The 22,211-nt window shown below is 39.2% G+C and overlaps 1 protein-coding gene across 3 annotated transcripts in view; it reads left to right on the top strand.

Moving 5' to 3' along the window:
• The first annotated feature begins 13 nt into the window (after positions 1-13).
• Positions 14-22,211, top strand: part of DAPK1 (death associated protein kinase 1) — a 125,721-nt gene continuing 103,523 nt past the window's right edge. Inside the window, exons 1-2 of one of the 3 annotated variants that reach the window (XM_039544075.1) lie at positions 14-167; positions 963-1,133. In XM_039544075.1, coding sequence (XP_039400009.1) covers positions 1,072-1,133 — 62 coding nt within the window. In that variant the 5' untranslated portion in view covers positions 14-167; positions 963-1,071. Of the gene's footprint in view, positions 168-217; positions 371-564; positions 704-962; positions 1,134-22,211 lie in introns of those variants that run through there. The other 2 variants (XM_039544076.1, XM_039544077.1) reach the window with 2 other exon arrangements.

Genomic DNA, 22,211 nt, shown 5'->3' with positions numbered 1-22,211 from the left:
GAGAAGGCGGCGGAAGGGGGGTGGCGGGCGGCTTCTCATTGGCCGCGCGGCGGAGCCCCGCTCCCCAGCCCTGCGCTGCTGCCTTGCGCGCTGCTCCAACGAGCGCCGGGCAGCGGGGAGGTTGGCGCCGCGTCCCAGTTCCTGCCAGCGAGCCCCCGGCGGCGGCAGTGAGTGGCGCTGGGGGGGCGCGGGCGGGCGGGTTCTCCCGGCGCTGCGGGCTCTGCGGCCGCGTCCCCTCCCCCTGCCGCACCACGAGTGGGGTGGGAGGGGGGCTCCCCCTCGGGCAGCGCTGCCGGCTGGGCGCTGTGCAAAGGCCGAGGCTCCTGCCGCTAGACGCAAGCGGCGGCGGCGTCCCCCGCCCGGGAATCAGGTGCGTTGGAGGCTCGCGGGGATGCCCGGAGTCCCCGCCGCCTGGGCGGGTTCGCCCCTCGCCTTTGCTAGCCTGGCGCGTACGGAGGCGCGGGAGCCCCGGCGGCTCCGCCTGGCAGCACGTCCTCGTTGGCCGGGTAACGGAGGGGGAGTCACTGAGGAATGTGGCGGCGGTGCGGCGGGGAAGTGCTGGCCCGGGAGCAGCTGGGTGCCGCGGCTCAGGGGAGGAAGGAGCGGGGAGAAGCAGCGGGCAGAGCCGAGGAGCTGCCGGCGGCTTTTCTCCTCCTGGCTCCTGCCCATGTGTCTGCCGCACAGCCGGGGCTTGGGAGGCGCGGTTCGTAGGTTTCCTTCCTCAGCTCCGCCCGGGGGGAGTGCGGGAGAGGACGCGGGGCTTGGCCCCTTCTGGTTTGCGCGGAGCAGAGCGAGGGATTCAGGGCTACAGGCGCTTTGCGATTAATCCCTTAAATCCCCGTGGGGATTTCTGTGTAAGCTTAGCTGGGAGATTTGCTACTGTCAGTCTGCGTGTGTGATATGCACCACCCCACACAGCCCTCTTACAAACCCAGGCGCTCACCTACCTCTCCTCTCTCCAGGGCGCACAGTAGTGTACGAAGTGTCATTGGCTACTACAGAGATGCGGTGATGAGCTGGAAGGAAAAGGTGCTGAAGTCGGCTGGGTTTTTCTGAAGGGTGACAGCTATCATGACTGTCTTCAGGCAGGAGAACCTGGATGATTATTATGAGACTGGAGAAGAACTTGGCAGGTACAGTAGGCGCTGAAAGAATGTACAGTGTGTTTGTGAATGACTATCAAGCTGGCCAATAACAATCAGAAATTGTGAAAGGAATCTCCCAATTGATAGCCCTATTAATAGTATTATAATATTGGGGGGGGGGGACTTGTGTATGAGGCTTGGTCCAAGCTTTTTAGTTACATCACTCAGGCTGTGAAAACATTTGCACCTTGTGCAATGTACCGGTAGTTAGGTCAGCCTACCCCCCTATATAGACTTGACTAGATCAACGGAAGAATTTTTCCATTTACCTAGCTTGTGCTTTCAGAGAGATAGTTTACCCACAATGACAGAAAAACCCCTTCCATCAATGTGGGAAGTGTCTACACTATGGCGCTACAGTGGCACAGCTGCAGAGCCATAGGTGTGCCAGTGTAGTGGCTGTAGGGTAGACATACCCTGAGTGTGAATACAGTAAAATGAGGTGATCATACAACACAGGTTAAGGGACTCCAAATGGTACTGGTAGTACTTCCATGTCATATAGAAATTCATTATTATGGACTAAAGCAAAATGTATTGACCTAGGTCTAGAGAATGCATGCAGATTTAATTTCTTGTTCCTATACATAGTCATGTTGTCCCATCTTATTTCCTTTTAAGATACAGTGTGTTCTAGTAGGTATAATTCAAATAAGGAATGTGACTTTAAACAATCATATGTTGCTGTCTTAAATAATTCAAACGAATAGGAATTTAGAACTTGATAATTGCTAATTTAATAACTTCTAACTTCATATTTATATATCTAACAGTCTGTATGTATATGTGTGAGATTTTAAATAGGGATCTCAAATAATTTTGTGTTGTGCTTTGACTTATGTTAGTCAAACAGGTAACTTCAATTGCAATATATTGTTTGTATATAGAGAGAAATACACTTAGCATTTTAGAAGCTCTGTATATCTTTAATTATTTTACTAAAATCAAAATGGCACTCTGCATATAAAGATATGAGAGAATCCATCTAATTTTTTTAACAGTTCTCTGTTTAATGAAAGTGGGGAAAAAAGTCAGATCAGGAGACTTATAGTAGTTAAGAGCTGTAGGTTTAACACTATCCATATAAAGCCTATTTGTTGAAAGCTACTAAATGCACGACTTCTGCCACAGCTTTTCGATAGCAAACCCAAACCATTGGCTAGTGTTTGTAGTGTTCTTTGGCTTTTAAGAGCCTTCAGCTTAATGTTAAATGAAGTCAGTTATGTGTGGGTTCTTTTTGTGTTTTTGTCTTTTGTGAACTGCAGGATTTATTTTTTTAAACTGTTTGTTGTTAATGGCCCAGTGAATCTGGAGTAAATATTGTCTAATTTTAGTGTAAAAATATTAACAACTTAAATGTTAAATTTTGCAAGGGACATAACTTAACCTGGTTATGTCAATGTGAATACACATGTACTCTGTATGCACAAACAAAAATGTTCAGTTAGGTAGTGCTAACAATTTTTGAAAAGTATATTGAACCTCATGCTGCAGGATTTAAACCAATCTCTAACTATTAGGGACCAGGATGAAACCTAATCTGGGACAGAAATGATCCCACAGCTGCTTACTGGGGGGATACACCTTCCTCAGAAGCATCTAATGCTGGCCACTAGATTGGTAACTGAACTAGATTAGACCTTGGGTCTGATCCAGGCTGGCAATTCTCGGGTTCTTAACATCAGCCTTTTTCTTATGGCACTGCGGTAGAAAATACAGTGAACTCCTTTTAAGTTAACTTTTAGCTAGATCATCTTATCTAGTTTAAAACCTTGCTGAATTGTTACAGACAGCAGAGACACATTAATTCAATTTTTGCATAAAATTCTTTGTAGCAAGTTTTTTTTCGTGTGTATATATATAAAATAAGCAAATTTTTAAAAAGAACAAATCTGTTTAATTCATTCTATTGTATGCACGAGAGCTTGGCCATATTATGTTAATAGAAATACCTTTTATGTTAAAAGGCATAAAAATGTTCTCTTATGTGAGGCTAAACCATGCACTTTTGATAAGTTAAGTGTGTGTGGTCTAGATATTATGTGTGGCCTGAATTAAGTCACTTGACTTGATTCCTGTGGTTTTTGGCAAGAACATGTGAACTATTCTGGCATTGAGCTGTAACCATCAGGGCTAGTAAAAATAAGACATTAATTCAATGGGTGTAGCATGGACTAGTTTAATTTATAAACTTCACATACTGGAATTTACATAGTCACAGTAAATATTAAACACCACAATAAAACCTCTTAGAACTCTTAGATTTCTATCAGGTTTTTGTTGAAAAGGTTTTTCAGGGACAAAGCAAGGTCTAACTGCCAATCAAGGGAAGTTTTATGGTCCAGGTAAATATGCAGTTCTCCTTGCATTTACTTTAAAGGGAGACTCTGAGCATAAAATCTGGTCCCAAATACAGATTATTTTGTACAAAATTTAAGACCAAGATAATATTTCTAGGACTTTTTTTAATTCCCAGGGAAATTATTATACACCTCTACCTCGATATAACGCTGTCCTTGAGTGCCAAAAAATCTTACTGGGTCATAGGTGAAACCGTGTTGTATTGAACTTGCTTTGATTCATCGAGGTGCGCAGCCTTGCCCTGCCAGAGCACTGCTTTACCATGTTATATCCAAATTCTTGTTATATCGGGTGGCGTTATATCGAGGTAGCGGTGTATTTTAAAATAAACTTTCCTTACAGTACTTGGAAACCAAACATTGCAGCTTGAGTATCCAGAAGTGAAACTAATTTTCTTTCTTTTTTGTTCAAGCAGAGAGAAATGCAAAATGTTAATAGCATAAATAGTTTTTAAAAAAGCAGTTATTAAGATGCTACTAATTAGGTACTTTAATTTGTTTACAAAATAAATTGGACATTGTCCATTTTTATTTACTTTTCAGCTATGTATTGCATACTGCCACCAGCTTTTCTGTATGTAAATGATTAGCATTCAGTCTACCTGCATTCATACTTTAAGAATTAGAGGTTTACATTTTTAAAAATTAATTTGAGAGTAACATAAACTAAATGCAATAAAACAGGATTGGTTGAAGGAACATCATCAGATGTTAGGACTTCTGTGCAAAAACTTCAACTATATTTGTTTACATTAAAACATACTTATGGTCAAACTAGACTAGAAGGTTTTGTGGTAGAGGATATAAAAGCACTGCAGCACTTTTGTTTAATAAGAAAATACATTTATTATTTAGATGGGCCAAAACAAGAATTGATTGTCTAATACTTTGTCATCACCATCACCTCCTAGATACCCAGACCTATACTACTTTCAGTGTTGCCAACTCTTCTATCTTTTTAATCATGAGTCTCTAGATTGTTGGTATTTCTGCTTATAACGCTGGTTTCTGGAGTTATGTGAGAAGCTCAGCTTTTTTTTTTTTTTTTTTTTTTTTTTTTAAATAAGATTTCTGCCCTCATGGTTGCAAATAAAAACTTGCAAATGTGAATTCTAAAGGCTCAAAAAACAGAAGGCAAATACAAACGATCCCATTTTTATTATTTTTAAACCAATATGACTGGGGCCTGACTCATAGTTTAACACTGGGGGTTGGCAGTGCTGGAGGCTGTAGTCTTGCAAAGCCACCCCGTTTCTCCACTTATTTAGAGGTAGTGTGTGTGGCAGTCACAAATAAGGTAGGTGAATGAATGCACTAATTTTAATAGTTCAAGTGGAATATGGTGTGCTTATTTGTATGGATCATAAACTACCTCTAACACCTTTTGAGAAGGCACTGTACAGACGCCCTCGGGTTCATTGAATGAGTTTCAAATTAAGGACTCTTTCAGTGTTCTATTTTTACTTGTAAAATACTTTGATTCTTCCTTTTTATCATATAGTTATTGTCAGAAGTATTACAAAATAAAAATTGTGTTACTATTTTAATGAAGAAGATCCATTAAAAATGTATTGCTAAATGCATTGCATAGGTTAAACCTCCTTTATTAGTTTCAATTTAAAACCATCTTGGCTTGTCATAAAATCCATAGATGTTTTAAGCTAATGTAAGGAATAGCAATATGCCCTGGTGGAAGAAACACTTCTTAGTTTGTTTATTACTGACCACAGTGCCTTTACCCAAGAATAGTAAACTTGCTTCATCATCCTACTGGTGTATTTTTATCTGGGGGGGGGGGGAAATCAAATAAAGGACCCCAGAAGTATTGATACTTATGGGATCCCCTGTAATTGTCTCAGTTGTATATGTTTTATTCCTGTGCGTGTTGGCTAATCTGGTATTATCCTAAGCGTGTGTACATGTGTACAACAATCTTGGGAGACGTCCAGATCAAATATTATTTTTATCAGAAACTTCTGTTAAAAAAACTCTGCTCTCAGTTGTTGCAAATATTGCATTACTTATACAAAAGTTTTTTCTCTAATACAAATTTAAGAAGCTTGCTTATGACATCTGTATAAGGGATAAGCAACATAGTAATCAATCATCTAACCATGACATTTCATAAGGCTGATGCAGATTCAGTTCTGGCCAGGATGCAGATTATTGTGAAAGAGCAACAAATTTACTGAAGCTTTTCTGTTTGTTTAAATTCTGCCTGCAGTTGCAAGCTGTGTGACCATGCATTTTAAATACTCTTCTATAGTGTCTTTACTTTTATCCAGTTCCAATGCTTTTGTTGGTGTATGAGTTGGCCACATTATTGCGTGCTTACTATGAGATTATTTTTTTTAGTACTGCTGATCAAACTTTAATAATGGACTTATCAAAATGTGTTTGCCTCCATAAAAATAGGCTTGTCTTTGCTGATGGAAGTTGTTTCAATACCAGAGGTATTGCTTAATTAATTATAGTGACAATTTACCAAAACAAGAGTACAGCTATAGCTACATCCCTATTTACCTAAATTGGGTGTGATTTGGTGCATTGTCCTATAATGACTTTTTCTGCAGCTTGTTTTTATTATTTTTGTGAAATCCCCAAAAAAGCTACACTATGTCTGCACTACAGCTTATGTTGGCATAATTTATGTCACTCAGGTGTGACCACCCTCCACCGAGCAACATAAGTTACATCGATATAAGTGCCAGTGTGGACAGCGCTGTGTCAGCGGGAGAGCTTCTCCCGCTGACATATTTACTGCCTCTCTCAGAGGTGGTTTTATTATGCCAGTGGGAGAGCTCTCTCCTGTCATTATAGAGCATCTTCACCACATGCACTCTGCAGTGCTGTATGTGTAGACAAGCCCTTAGATTGTTACAATGTCACTTCTTTTTCTAGATTAGAGAGAAACTGCATTGGTATTGCGATATGTTAAAAAAAAACTGACTAAGATTTATTTCATAAGACTTCATAGTTGTCAACACGAATTTGTGAATACTACTTGTGCATGAAGGTTTTTTTATCCCAATCATTTTTAAAATAAAACAAAATTTTTAAAAAGTAATAGGATTAAAGTTATAAAGTGACAGGTGCTTAATAAGCATCTACAAGGAAATGCCCCTCCTCCCCGGTAAGGTAAATAAAATATACTTTTAAATAAAGTAACTGCCTATTACATTTAGGGAGAAAAAGACTGGAGAAAAACAGTGTATCATTCTAATAATTAATGTACAAACCAAGAATTCTTGGCTGGTCAGAAAAAAGAAATAGTTTAGATTTAAAGCTCCCAAGAAGGTATGGGTGTGATTCAGATATGTGCTGAGTGTCTGCCCGTCTCATTGACGTCAGTTAGAGTTGTCTGTCCGTGATGTGTCTGAAAATCAGGCTATATGTGCTCATTGGCTCGTGAAATGAGGAGGAATTGCCACTGACAGTTGCTAGTTTTAATTTATCCAAGATGTCTGATAAACTTCACTATAGTCACTGATGAATTATCTATATCCTTATCTTCAGTCTGCTACATGATGAAAGAGAGAACAAGTAATTGTCTATTTATCGTGGTGTTTTGTTTGCACATCTGGACCTTGTCTACACTAGAACTTACTTCAGTATAACCACATCCCTATGTGAATAATCCACACCCCTGAGTGATATAAATTATACCGAGCTAAGCAGTGGTGTAGACAGCACTCTCCCATCGACATAGCTACTGCCTCTCGTGGAGTAATTAAACCAACAGCTTAGAGCATCGTAGCTAGACGCGCTACAGTGGTGCAGCTGCATCAGTGCAGAGTGCCACTGTAGCACTATTAGTGTAGAGGTAGCCTAAGAAGACACTATTTTATCTCTTTGTATTCAGTAATGTGAGCAAATAGTCTTTCTGGAGACAGTGTGAAAACAAATTTTTGCTGTGATGTTAGTTTGCTTGTTACAAGTAGGCAAATATCTCCTTTAGTGATACATATTTTGTGCAAATCTTCAAAAATATTCCTCTCTAAAAATGCAAAGAATGTCCATCTCCTGAGTATCAGTTTATTGTAACTACACCGCTACCCCCAATATAACACGGTCGTGGGGAGCCAAAAATCCCTATCGTGTTGTAAGTGCAATGCCGTTATATCGGGGTAGTGGCAACAGGGCTCCAGCGGTGATTTAAAGGGCCCTGGCTCCCCGCAGCAGCCGGAGCCCTGGACCCTTTAAAACGCCGCCGGAGCCCCACAGCTACCGTGCTATATGCAAACCCATGTTATATCGGGTCGTGTTATAGCGGGTTAGCGGTGTATATTGCATTCTCTTATTCGGAATATGGTCAATGGATATTTGAACAGATTAAGCTTTGCTAGTAAATAGAGTTTGACCTTCAGTGATGGTTTTGAGAACTGGAAACTTACATTCTTCTTAACAGGTTGATGTACTGAAACTGTGCAGGCAATGTCATTTATTTTCCCTCTAGAAATTTGTAACATCTGATATTCCTTTGAGAAATTTGCTTCTTCCCTTCAAAGCTGTCAGGCTTATCTTAATTGCATAGTAATAGTACTAGCTCAAAATTTTTGTGCCAAAGGGATTTTTTTTTAATATTTAGTTATAATGTAACTGTGATCTAGATTAAAAGAGAGTTTGAAAAAACACTAAGTTAATTTAGACATAAAAAGGAGAAATGTGAGAGATGATGTAGGAAGGCTACAAAATAACATTATATATAAAGTCTTAAATTTTTAGCTATGAGTAATTACCCTTCTGAGTTCTCCTGCAGTGTAATCTTTTTGTAGCCTCTCTGGTTACGTATTAAGTGATACATAAGTATGTACCAACCTTAAAAATATCTATGTGGCCAAAATGGTTAAATCCAGAAGTCACAGAATATGTCTATATGTGCAAGTAATAGTAAGCATCTTAGTAGTACTTGCATAACTTAAACATCAGTAGAATGCTCTATTTCTGTGGGATAATTCTTGTAGTAATACAACTGTTGTCTGCTAGTATTGTTGTATTACCATAAATTGAATGATATCTGGGAATTCTAAGAAAGAAGTCTATAAATACTTCAGCAATGAAATAGGTGTTAATTATAGTAAGAGGTTTTAGCTTTTCTTTAATGCGTTTTAAGGTTCTAAACTCAAGTTACAGCATAGAACCTTTCAGATGCTTTTGTATACAAATATTGTTCACATAATCAACCTTCTGAGAAGGTGTCATCACTCAGAAGAAATGGCTGAGCAAGGGAAAGACCCGCTCCTCCTGCTATCGATTGGGCCCTGTAGTTGTGGGAGTGGGGGGGGAAATCTCTGTATAATCTTGAGATCATGGTGGCAAGGGAAAAGGGAATGGAAGAGTCCTTTGTGTGTTACCGTCCCCATCCCTCTGAGCTGTGTCTTGAAATGCATTCTTCTTTAAAAGTGAATAATAAACTGTGTAGTAGATGTGAGCTGTTGATATCTGAATTAGACTGTCAACATACAGTACTACTGGTTGATGATCTGTTGCCTTATAAAATGTGTTGAAGTATAGCTATGGGGGAGGGATAGCTCAGTGGTTTGAGCATTGGCCTGCTAAACCCAGCATTGTGAGTTCAGTCCTTGAGGGGGCCATTTAGGGGATTGGTCCTGCTTTGAGCAGGGGGTTGGACTAGATGATCTCTTGAGGTCCCTTCCAACCCTAATAATCTATGATTCTATGAAAGGCACAAGAGGTGCAGAGCATTTTCAGAAATAATTGCTTGGTGGTGCTGTTTAGTTTATTTCTCACAGAAAAAAAAACTGCTTTATTGGTCTGTTATTACGCAGTGTAATTAAAACCACAGCATACTGCTTATTCTACCACTTCATTTTAAATATGTGAACCTTTGCAAATATAAACTTTTCAGGGAGCGGATAACAATGTCTTTGAATTATTTTTCTTGGTTTGGCTCCATGAAGTACAATCAGTGCAGGAACTGGTGTGTTAGTAACGCACTGGCACTTTCATTAATTTGTATTTTTAAGGATCCATATCTCTCCTTGCAGATGCTCAAGGATGTAATTTCTTTTGCTTATGCAGCACATACTGAACAGATTTTTTTCTGGCTTGGTTAGGCATCCAAGCAAACTTGCAAAAACTGTGTATGCTACCAGTGAGGGATGTGAACTCAGGCAGTTCTTCTCTTACGAGGGAAGGGGAAACTGGAAACAGTTACATGGAAACTCTCTCAAATTGCAATCAGAATTAGATTATGGGTTTGCCATATGGTGCAATATGTTAGCTTTTACTTAACACCTGTTTATAAGTGGGGGAGGGCTAAGAAGAGGGTGGCAGAAGAAATATAAATATTACAGTCTTAAGGCCAGTTGTGTTCTTTTGCTTATCTTCATTGTGCATGTAGATCCATTGATTTCCCTGGGGCTGTTTATGTGAATAAGGCGAGCAGAATTTAGTCTTTGCAGTGCAGGTTTTATTGCACGCTAGAATCTGCAGCCTGGCCCTGCACCCCACCATCAATAGGGACTCCATGGAAGGGAGGAGGATGCTGTTCTTCAACAGACAGAGCCTCCAATCCCATAGCAGCCAAATGGACTGGCTTTGTTTTTTGTTTTGTTGGCTGGCTGAATTAACTTGTTACCTGTGTGTGGTTTTTTGTTTTTCCCCCTCCCTCCCCCTCTTGTTGGTCAACGTTATGTAGTTGGGAGCCTAATTAATTGTTAAGGTGCCTAGAGCTCTTGTGTGCATGTTTATTGTTTAAATCTAAATACATATTTTCTAAAGTGTGCTAAACATGGTTCAAACATGTAGGAAGGGGAAGTCTTTACCCTGAAGAGCTTACAGTCTAAAGGCTAGGACCTGAAATGCTTAGGCCTGTGGGTAATGTGACTTGTGTAGAGGCACTGAACTCAAAGAACAACTGTTTGCAGGAGAAAGGCCTTAGAAGGAAAATGTTTGCTTCAGGCAATAATATTCAATTGTGAGAGCAACAAGAATTGCTAATTTAGCCTTTAACTAAAAAATATACTGTAAAATGACAGGATAAAACCCAGTTCTTAAATTTAAGACTGTCCTGGGTTTCATTTAATCAGTGCATAAGGTCTGTTTGTACACCTCCCTTGCTTAGTCAAATAGGGTTTGTGACACAGGGATAGTTTCTTTTAAGGAACTTAATTTTGCTATTACCTCAATAGGATAATATCCCATTCTGTTTTGACGTCAGTTGCAGCCATTTTATTTCACCCAATTTAGTGAAGTTGTTGTGTCTGACTTCATTCTGACTTCATACTGACTTCATCACTGGAGATGAGTTCTTGTTTTTTGTTTTTTTTTCCTAATTGCTATGGTGATGGAGTCTAATACCAAATCCTAAGTGTGAAACCATTTTTTTTAAAATAGCTATTTTAATGCTTGTCAAAAGCACTTAATTTGAGCGTTGTGACACCTGCTGGAGGCCCAGGGATGTGTGGCTGCCAAATCGCCACTGCACCATATCCCCTCCTCACTTTTTTACACAAGCACACACACAGTGGACATGTTGGAATGGCGGTTAATACTGCTTCTTGGAGCCTTAACTCCCATAGTATGGCAGTATATCCCTGGACATGTCTTGCATTTCATCCCTCCCTGGGAGTTAGGCCATCCGTACAGATTTTTATGGGGATGGAATGGGGCTTCCTGCAGGCTCCCAGGAACAAGAGAGCATACCAAGGGAAGGCAACTCTCTGTTGCTGCTTTCTGGGCTTTTCTCTGCTGTTCTTCTGTGTTTCTCTCCATGCATCACAGCAGATGGAGGTATAGGGAGCTGGATCATTATACTATTTCTTTATGCATGTAGTCAGTGCACTAGTTGTTGTGTTAACAAAGTAGCTAAACCATTCCAAAACAGCATGTATAAAGATGTTTTTCTTCCTCCTCGTTCCTGTCCCTTTAGAAGTGTAGTATTCACGTCGCTTTCCGTGCCAATGATGAGTAAGTTGGTGTTAACTCCTGGCCAAAGCTACCATGTCTGCCTGCTGTCCTAAGTAAATTGTGTGAATGTTTTGGTGGTTGTGGCCAATTAGAGACCGTATAAAAGAAGTGTTCTGAAATGACAGTGTGGGGTTAGCTCTGGATACTCAGAGCCATGACTGAACAGTCTGAGTATGTTTTCCAGGTCAGAGCAGCTGGAGGATAGCTAGACAAGGATTCCTTCATATGGGGATTGGGGAGTAATTAAGGATAAACAAAAAAAATCCCAAACTGGTCATATTCATCTGTCAATGAGCATTCTGTAAATAAAGACCTAATGAGTGGAAGAGCCAGACAATTAGTTGGCTGTAATTAACGGCTCATAAATACATAACTTATGCAGGAAAGTTGCTAATATAGTAGGCATTCTGTGTGGGATTTGTGACAAATTAACTATGCCTTGTTTACAATTTTTTTTATATTCCATATAGGTGATTTCTTTAAACCAAGAACAAAATATCTCTGACAGCAAAAATTTTCTGTTTCTTACAGTAGATTTTTTATGGGCCATTGTATTGTAAATTGTGTTGGTTGGTCAATTTGTTCTTGCATTTAGCATCATTACTAAGTGTTTGGAAAAAATACATTTACCGACTGATTACTTAGCAAGAGAGAAGTTTTCCATGGAGGAAAAAATGGGCCTAAGCCATCATTTTCTGCTCAGTATAAAAAAACGTACTGTGGATCATAGTTTTCAGTGCTGCCCACAGGGTTGTGAATAGCAGATACGTCTTGTTCATTCTGCAAGTAGTGCAAAACTATCATCAGTTTCACTCTGTTACTGTTTGGGAAAGCTATGAGCGGTAGGCACACAAACCCCTGCACACCCATCTTTCACATCTACCTCTGGCTGGCGGGTCTAGTCCTCTGGCTAGTAAGTGACTGGTAAATTATTCAAGCTCTGTCATAAGTATTCATTCATTTTCCAGAGTTATTGAAGATTGACATAAAAATTTCTTAGAGAGTAATCTTAAGAAGACTCATCTTTAACCAAATTATTGTAACTTTTAATGGAGTCTCCTGACAGTATTAATGTGCAACAGAAATAAAATTCAAACCTGGTATAAACTGCACTTGTATTCTTGGTGTCTGTCCCCATGAAATGTGGAAACCCCAAAAGTGCTGTATAATCATTACAAGTATATTTATTACCATCCAACCAACCAGTAGATCCCAGGCTATCTCTCTATCTTTTTTTTTTTTATAAAGGTTGGAGGGGGTGTGATTTGGAGGGGGTGGAATAAGAGAAAAGCTGCTCATTGTCCTGAAGTAGTGGGCAGTGCGAAAGTTATATAATAAGTGACCTGGTGCCCTAAATAGAATCCTCCTCCCCAGGTCATGGATCAAACAGCCATTCCAGAACTGATCCACTTCTGGACCCATTGTTATAAAAGTGACTTCTTGAGGGAGATTCTTACTGTGCCATTGCTTCCCTTTTCCAAAAACAAAACATCTTAAAAAGGGTGTAACAAATCTTCACCACAAGTTCCTGGTTGTGCCACTGTCTTCTGTTTTGAGTCAGATATGCTTCATGTGCACCACCACCCCCACACACACTTTTTTGTTAACATGACACTTAGAAATATTTCCCTTTTTGAATTTTTATGGGATGTGAAGGGCTTATTTCTTTAATTCTGAATAATACAGAATACACACTTAGTAGATTGATGTGAACAAAGCACTCGTTGAATAACAGTGTAAAGATTAAGGTTCAAAAATACCACCTTATCTTTCTCTTTGCATGGTGCATTGCTTTCTTTATGTGATGACGTACTATAGCCCTGATCCTGCAAACACTTACACACATGCTTCATTTTACTACTCTGAGTAGTAGTAATAATAGTGCCTAGCTGTTACATAGTGCTTTTAATTTTGGGACTGCACATGGTAGTAAAGTGGAGCATGTGTGTAAGCGTTTGCAGATTTGGGGCCCATTTCCCTAATATACATTTTTTCCTACACCCATAATGTTGTAAGAATGACATATTACATACTTACATTAAATTCATTATCAGAATGGTATCTAGAAGACAGAACTTCTCATACAAGGTTATAATACAGCATGTACTGCTTTTTTAATTTTTTCATCATGTATTTACTAAGGGCCAGATCCAAAGCTCTTTGAAATTGATGGAACAGCTAAGCAGGATGTTTTCTCTTTTTTACACCAAGATGGTACATCTCTTAAAGACAACTTATGGTATTTCAATATGTTAGAAACGTTTCTTGAGGAAATAACTATAGAATGTTAACAGTGTAGGTAGTCTGATATTTCACGTTATTTTTTGTTGTATATGTGTAAATCTTATTTCTGTTTCATGTGAGCTATCCCGAAACTGTATTAATAAAGTTTTAACATTACTCGTGCCAATTATTGGATGTATTTACTTTACAGTATTTTTAACTTCCCAAGTTAAGCCTCTTAAATTGCTTTTTTCAATATACTGACATACAAATGTAGCTTTTGGTCAGTTTTAATTGTATTGCATTATAATAACCTTATTGTAAAATAGTAGGAGTGGAATTGGACCTGATGATAGTTATGTAAACTGCTGAAACAGTTCACTTATGCAAGACTATATCCTTACTTGGCTCATGAAAGCCACAAATGAAGAAAGGGTTGAAAACCACTGGGCTAAGCTCTTTTCCCTCATTGTTATAAAAGTGACTTCTTGAGGGAGATTCTTACTGTGCCATGCTCAAGCAAGGAAGTTCTTTAGCTGGTGAAGAGCATAAACTATAGATCCTTGCTAGAACGTTGTATCCATGTTAACCTATCTTGTTTACTTTAGAGGGGGAAAAGGCGCTACCATGTTTTGTGTTGGCTGAATAGACTATAGTTGCATTATTACACCCATGATACTAAAATCCTCATAGATTGTTTCATAGATCTTAACAAGGACTAAACATCAAGCTAAGTTTGAAAAAAATCAATATAGTAGTTATAAAGTTATCAGGAGTAATAAAATGGCATGTTTATACTGAAGGTGTGATTGCTAACTGAAACAAGAAGAAATTTTTCTACTGGGCAGGGTCACTGGCAAATATTTAAAGTCTTTTTTTAAGATTTCAAAAAAAGTCAAATAGCCTTCACAACTCACTAGTGACTGGCTAATTTTGATTGGAAGTTTAACCATTTTTAAATGATCTTCCCTCTTGGAGTGGGATGGGAAGCATGACCCTCGCATTATTAGTATTTATATTACTGTAGTGCCATGAGGCCCTAGGCACAGACCAGGACCCCATTATGCTAGGCAGTGTACAAAAGCAGAACAAAAAATGCTATTTGCCTCAAGGAGCTCACAATATAAGTATAAAACAAGAGACAACAGACAGATGGAGAAGTACAAGTAAACAATATTGACCGGCATGTAAGGCAATGGTATCAGCACACCAGTGGCTAGCGGCTACTTGGGTTTTGCTCAAACGTTTTAAAAACAAAACAAAAATCTTATTAGGCGCAGAGCTCAAGAATGAAAAACTTGAGTTTGAAAAATGAGGTTAAAGTGTACCATCTCCTATGTGGGGGTTGACACACCTATTTGGAGTTGTATATGACTGGCTTGATTGGGCACATGAGTTTGTGAACATTTGGACCTCAGTGTTTTCAGAAAGAGGAGTGACCTGACTATGTTTATAATAGAAATATAGTTGAATGGTTATTTATTTATAAGGGGTCATATATGCCTTTTAATTGCTTATGCAGCTAATAGAAGTAGTCGGTCTGGTTCAGTTTGTTTACTGTGGCCCAGAAGTGTGTGTGTGTTGTGTGTGTAGACTTGTTCCACTGATGTATCATGTCTCCTCTTTCTTCTCCCTGACTTCCACATACTATGTATTTGATAAATTCACTTACACAATAGGGTTCTGATATATTCCTCTTCCTTTCTCTTCCTCTTCCCCCGCTATTAAAATTTCAGAAGGCTTTGTTTTGCATTAGTTGGATGCTTATTAAGTTCTGTGGCACAGTGACTTTTGACACATGTATGAAGCAATAATAGCAGTTAGTAATTCAGGTTTGTTTTTAACACTATTTCACTAAGAGAATGGTGAAGCACTGGAATGGGTTATCTAGGGAGGTGGTGGAATCTCCACCATCTCTCCAAATCCTCTTAGAGGTTTTTAAGGCCCGGCTTGACAAAGCCCTGGCTGGGTTGATTTAGTTGGTGTTGGTCCTGCTTTGAGCAGGAGGTTGGACTAAATGACCTCCTGAGGTCTCTTCCAACCCTAATCTTCTATGGTTCTATGAAAGGACAAGGAGTAGGAAACCAGTGGCCCTTCATTTGTGATTCATTAACTGCAGTTTTTCCTGGGATAGATTTGCTGGTCAATAATTGATAAAATATTTAATCACACATTGCCTCTGTCTTAGATGAAGCTAGAAGAATGATTGCACAACTAAATAAATCCCTTTTTTAGTAGCAATAAGGAAATTGAACAAAATTGGTTAATCCTTCCGGCAACAATATGTTGTAAGTTCTTATATTTTGACTTTCCTCTTTTCTAAAATGTCATATTTATGTGCTTTTAAAGAGACATGGCCCAACTTGAAAGATCATGTATCTAGAGAGTGGAGAGATGAGAAGGAGAGAAAACTGCCTCTATTTCCTCTGTGCATTTGACAGCCCTTGTGTGTATCTAGTTCCACTATGATGTTGATGATCACTTGCACTTCCCATCTCATGTTCTGGTATGGTGACAGTACTCATGCCTAGAGTTCCTCAACCTCTGCAAGAGAGCCTTATACTCATAGTTGCAGTAGCAGATCTAAAACTGCAGGCAAGGCAGGTGTGTGGGGAGGAAGGAAAGCGTGGGCACCAGCATGTTTGGTGTTTCTCTTGGGGCCCACCGACTCTACCCTGATGGAAAGACATTTATAAGCCTCAGAAGGGGAGCAGAAACCCATTTTTAAAAAATAGGTACACAAAGCATGCTCTATCTTATCAGACTATTTAATTTAATTAGTTTCATAAAATCAAGTTGTCCGTATCCCTTTGGTTTTGTTTTTCTGCTCTAAGCAGGGAAAAAAGCAAGTAGAAAATCTTACATCAGAACTATCCCCTCGGCGGGTCTCCATTAAAAGGAGCTCTCATTTGCATTAAGTATATATATATATTTTTTTTTGGTTAACAGAACATACTGTATATTTATCAGAACTATTTATTATCTCCAGTGCACTAAGCAATGCAATATACAGTAAAATGAAAACAGTGGCAGTGAATGTGAGAGCTCCACTTTTTCTATAAAAGTGTCTTATGCTTCAGTAAAATATTTGTTCAATTCATACACAGTTCATACTTTAATGTTAATTTTACATGAATGCCAGTTTCCTTGTGACACAAACATTTCTTTTTATCCAGAATGGTCTAGCAACAGTATAATTTTTCCTGATGGCAAAGGATTTTGTGTCTGAGAGTGAAAATAAATCCCTCTGTTACCCTTTCCCTCTATCCTGGTGCACACATCTTATTTCTTGGCCTTCATCTGTCTTTAGCTAATTTTAAAGAGCATGATTTGTCCTAATTGTTTAGTAGAATCTGATCACGAAAAGATCTTGTATATATTTTTAGCTAAGCCTCTGGTCATCATTTCTTTAACAAGTCATGTGGTCTATTTGAAGAAAAAAAAACTATTGTCTATTGAAAGACTACATTTGATAGGAGATCTGTGTGCAGCTACTGTCTATTAAGGGTCCAGTAGCTGTTAGACCCCTCTCATTCTCTTGCACTTGCTGGGAATATCATTGTCAACACTTACCTCTCTGGACAGCATGTCTTTACACCACAGGACACTTTTTAAAAACCTTGGATCAGCAACTCAGTAAATGATTAGCATCTACTTCATTTTCCTTTGTGGTCACAATAAAAATTCCTGGAGGAGTTTCAATACAATATCCCTTAAAATACTTTAGTATAAGGAGAGGAAAGATGGTGTCTGCTGTGAAATGCTCCACTGGACTTAAAAAATAAAAACAATCAAGCAAGGACTTAGTACAAGGCTCAAGTAATAGTAAATGGTTTCAAAAGGAAGGAAGTAAATGAAAAGCAGCATCTCTTGGTACTATGGACCCCTGCATCTTGTCTGACTATTCGATCTTGTCTGTAGTACTGATAGACACCCTGTACATATTAATAACCTGGAAGATCAAGGCGTACAGATTTTTCAGCTCACATGTTAATTCTTCTAGTTTTATTTCAGCTCAGATAAACCTAGGACAATCAACAAGGAGAAAGAGGAAAGTGAGCCCAGAGTGAGGGGAAGATGATGGCAAGCATCGCTGAAAAGTATTGGCCATGTTGTTTAGAAAACCCTTCAGTATGTGGGGGAGGGAAGAATTAATGGGCAATAATAAATATATAAGCAGGGTATCCTTCTGTGTGTGTGTGTGTGTGTGTGCGCGCGTGCGCGCATACACACGTTTGTAAATGGAGAAGCTGGAAAATGCGTTGCTCCCTTCAAAGGCTTGGGTACGCTGGCTGGTGTAGGATCAGCAGTGATCCTACTTTCCATTTATTGATAAGGAGTTTTTTCATACTTATCTTTAAAAATATATGAAGTCAAAGACTTATTTGGAGCAGATTCCACATACATTACACCTTGTGTTCTTTGTTGCAATGAATGAGGGGCAAAGCTATGGAAATTGCTGAGGGTCTAATTACATTTTGAGCTGTATATTAGTAGCATCCGTGTAAGTCAAATCAAGAATTCTCTTTTCTGCTGTGGGAGGCAGATTGAAATAATTTGCTGTGTAAAGTTGTGTGTTTGGATACCTGTGCCAGGCACAAGCCTCAGTGAGTGAGGGTTGGTTTTTCAGTTGGTTTACAAAAGAGATTGGCACTATGCAAATCCATTCATTACTAGAAGTGGCATTCTTCAAGTGTGACACATTTAAGAGTTATTAACATTGTGGAGAATAAATTGTAGCAAGAAAGATCATTAACTGTTGCTAGCTTGTGGCAGGCTTATTACATAAATAAATAAATGGGGAGCCAATGATTTTTCCTAGAGTATTGATTGAATATCCACAGTGACAGACTATTTTTACCACCAAGCAGCCCCTGCTGAGTTTAAAGCTGTATTGTGGTGGCACCTGTTAGTACTGCTGTAGCTGTGGGGGTTAGGCCTTGTTTGTCCTCCCCATTTTGGGGGGGGAAGGAGGGAGAGGGAAGGTATGTTCTGTCATTTCAAATCTTGACCCAGAGAAAATTAGAATGCAAGCTGCCAAACTAAATTATTAATTTCATATTAATGAACTATTTATATTCCTTTTTATGTTGGGTGGCAATTATTTAATAGTTAGCTATAACTTCTTTTAAATGGATTTGATACTGCCAGTTTGGGGTGGAGAGTTTGTTATCAATATTTCTGCATTTAAACAAAATACATGCTATGCCTGTGCAGCAGGTAAATTTTTCTTTGTGTGTTCTCCCCTCTTCCCCCCCCCCCCCCCAAATGTACCTACATTTCATAGTGTGAATTAACAGGCACAACAGAAGAAAGATAAGGCTAACTCTACACATCCTGATCTTGGAATGTCCTTGCTTAAGTTACATGTATATTGTAAAGCTCACCTCCCTTCTGACTTTTTTTTAAATGAATTCAATGGACTCTGTGAGCACTCCGGCCATTAATGCCAGATTTACATAGTGTGTTTCTTGTTTAATTTTTGGGAAAAGGTTGAGACTTCCATCCCTGTCAGATTAAGTAATGCAGAGTCCTCCTTTTTATTGTCTGATTTCCTTTTGGGGGCAACTCCTCAGCAGATCATTGAAATAAGTGGTCGGTTATTCAGGCAGTTCAACTCCATAAACTCTTCTTTACTGAATTTGTAATTAATTTTTTAAGAGCTGTAGCAAAAAGAATGGGTATGAAGGGAGAATCTGATAGGATTAAAGGCGTTGGCTGCTGTACAGCTCAGCCACCAAGGTCTTTCTTTTTCTTCTTCTTCTTTTTACATCAAGGAAGAATAAAGGTAATTGGAGGCAGGGTTGGGGGTTAAACCAGTGTTAGTCTCTCCTTTCTCTTTTCAGCGCACACACACACTCTCTCTCTCTCTCTCTCCCTCCCCCCCCACCCCCTCTGGCAGAGCCCAAATGTAGTGTTCAACAAAGGTTGCACTACTACCACCTCTTGCTTAATCTTAAACCCAAATACCCCAAGAGCAGAGTACAAGGGATGCTGTCTATGTGAAATGTAGTTAAGCCTGTCTGTAAGGCCATTACCTTTTCATCCTTCATACTCCTCCTTGAGACCCACTGTACTGAGATGCTTACAAGTAACTTAGCCAGCCATTAATGTCCAAGTAAAGGTGCAGCTGGGTATTGAGTGTATATATGCATGCATACTCATTTATATAATTGCTGCAAAAAATGCAGCTAACAAGATGGGGCGGGGGGGTGGTAATGAGAAGGGGAGAGAACTGAAGTGGACCATATAAGATTCATGTTAATTGTCTGGATTACTCTGCTTGTTTATATCCTTCTCCCCCACCTGTAGTTGGTTAATGTTTTATATAGCATTTTGGATTCTGCTGTAATGTCAGTTTCATAGGATGAGTTAAATGTAGCTTCTGCCTCTGGGCCAACTACCAATTTTTATATAGTTAACAAGGATTAACTATAACCATATAGCACACTTTCAAACACATCTGCCCTCTGTCTCTACTAGGTGGTACATTTACATTTCAGTGTTTGTTTCAACTTTCTCTAACACAAGGCATTGTTAGTGTTGCACCGAATCCCACCTCAAATGTAGCATTTCTTATAACAGAAATGTGGCATCTTTGTCTCAAGCAGCAAGGACTAAATCTTGCTCTTTTTTTTTTTTAGGAGATTTGATCATAATCGTAATTCGGAGTTGCTGAGATTTTCTGAATTTTCATACTTTTTAAAATAAGAACTTAATTCAACCATTTACTGGGGGAGGAAGAATGCCATTTTCTAATCATCATGATGGAAGCAAATGGAATGGAGCTGTGAGTGACTGGTGCTGCCTGAAGTGCTGCTACTTGCCTTATCTGTAAGGACTGCAGCTCCTCTGTGTTCCATGCTTGCACAAGGAGCACTTGGTAGTCATTGTAAATGCCAAACCCAGTTTCTAAGCAAATTCGACATCTTTTGCTGATACACTTTAGTGTATTAGATCTCCTGTTATCCTCCCCTGACATTGACTGACCCTGATTTGTTTCCTGTGGAAAAGGCATGACATAACAGGGTGAGTATAAGAAGCTGTCATAGTACATCCCAAAAACTGAACCAGGGACCAAATGATGTATGGCCTGGAGACTCCTAATATGGGTGGACAGAGGACTCTTGTCATTTTCCATTTTGAGACAACTATGGTGACCTCTCAGGCTTCCTTGGTATACATAGCACTCCTCTCTAATCCAGCCAAAGTGATCTTTCTTGACAGTTTCAGACCACATTACTCCACTGATTTCCCCTTGCCCAATGTATCAAGTTTAAACTGCTTGTATGTGCCTTCAAAAGTCCTGCACAATTCCTACGTCTTTCTTTTCTCTTCGCATTTGTCCCTCCTTTTGTACTTTACCAGCTATATCTATATCTATCTACACATACCATTCTTTTCCTACTCTCCGTTACTTTCTTCTTTCCTCATCCATGTAGCCTCTTGTGTGAAAGTGCACCACCCTCCTCAATCACAACTTTCCTAATGCCCCATTTGGTCTACGAGACTCACAAACTATAAAAGGTGAAGATGGGGGGGGGGGGAAAGTGTCTCAAATATTTGTAACCTAAAGTGACTCCTTCCTCTTGGTCTCGTGATATGTCTCGTCTTTGTCAGCACCTGGATTATAAGATCTCTTTGGGCAGGAACTGTCATGAAATGTGCATTTTGTGGAGTGCCAAGCTCATTTTGGTGTTTAACACATAGTTAGTAATAGACTGTTCAATATTTTTAGTTTTATGAAGCTGATGATGCAGAGCTGTTTTCTCTGAGAGCTGGTGGACTGCTGTTATCTCGCTACACAAGGTGATCATACTGTGACTATAAACTTTGGACCATTAGGGTAAAAGGACACATTACAGTGAATGACTGTATCAATATTTAAATTACTGTTTCCAGCAATGTTAATTGTCTTAGATATGTAAATGAAACAATGATAGGCAAATTCACTTATTACATAATGGTTAGTCATTTGATTTTTTTTTTATTATTATTATTTTTTTTACTGTTATGAAGGAGCATTGTTGCATTTAACAGGCAAAATGAGATGCTGTTAAGAAAATTACAGTAGATCTTTAGTGGAGAAAAGCATAATAAGTATAAGTAATGCATATCTTTTTACTTCTGGGATGCCTCTAAAGATCAGTTCACTATTCTCTTAGAGGTTTCACAGTAATTGCATTGTTAAGAGGTTTTCTCTTAGGACTACAGGGCAGAAAAGATCTTTGCATATTTTGGGCGGGGAGGGTATTGAAAGGGGATTTCTGAGCTGGGGGTGGAGGGGGGTCTAACTTCACAGAGATGAGAATGCAGCCGGGCATCTAGTATCTGGATTTAATAAAGCGGCAATTTTAATATCTTTTTTACACGATTCAGAAGGCTGGTCTCTAATGCAACCCCAGCAATAATATAAACCTTCCTGGCAGAAATACTTGTGTCATAAAGTAGCACACCCAGTCCACGCACTACCCTTTTTTAAGAGCAGGGGAAGGAAAGACTAAATATAACAATTACAGGTAGTTATGTAATTAACGACTGTATAAAAATG

This window comes from Mauremys reevesii, linkage group 6, assembly GCF_016161935.1.
Source record: "Mauremys reevesii isolate NIE-2019 linkage group 6, ASM1616193v1, whole genome shotgun sequence".
Lineage (NCBI taxonomy): Eukaryota > Metazoa > Chordata > Testudines > Geoemydidae > Mauremys > Mauremys reevesii.
The sequence above is the reverse complement of the archived record's forward strand: the minus strand, read 5'-3'. Positions and strand labels throughout refer to the sequence as shown.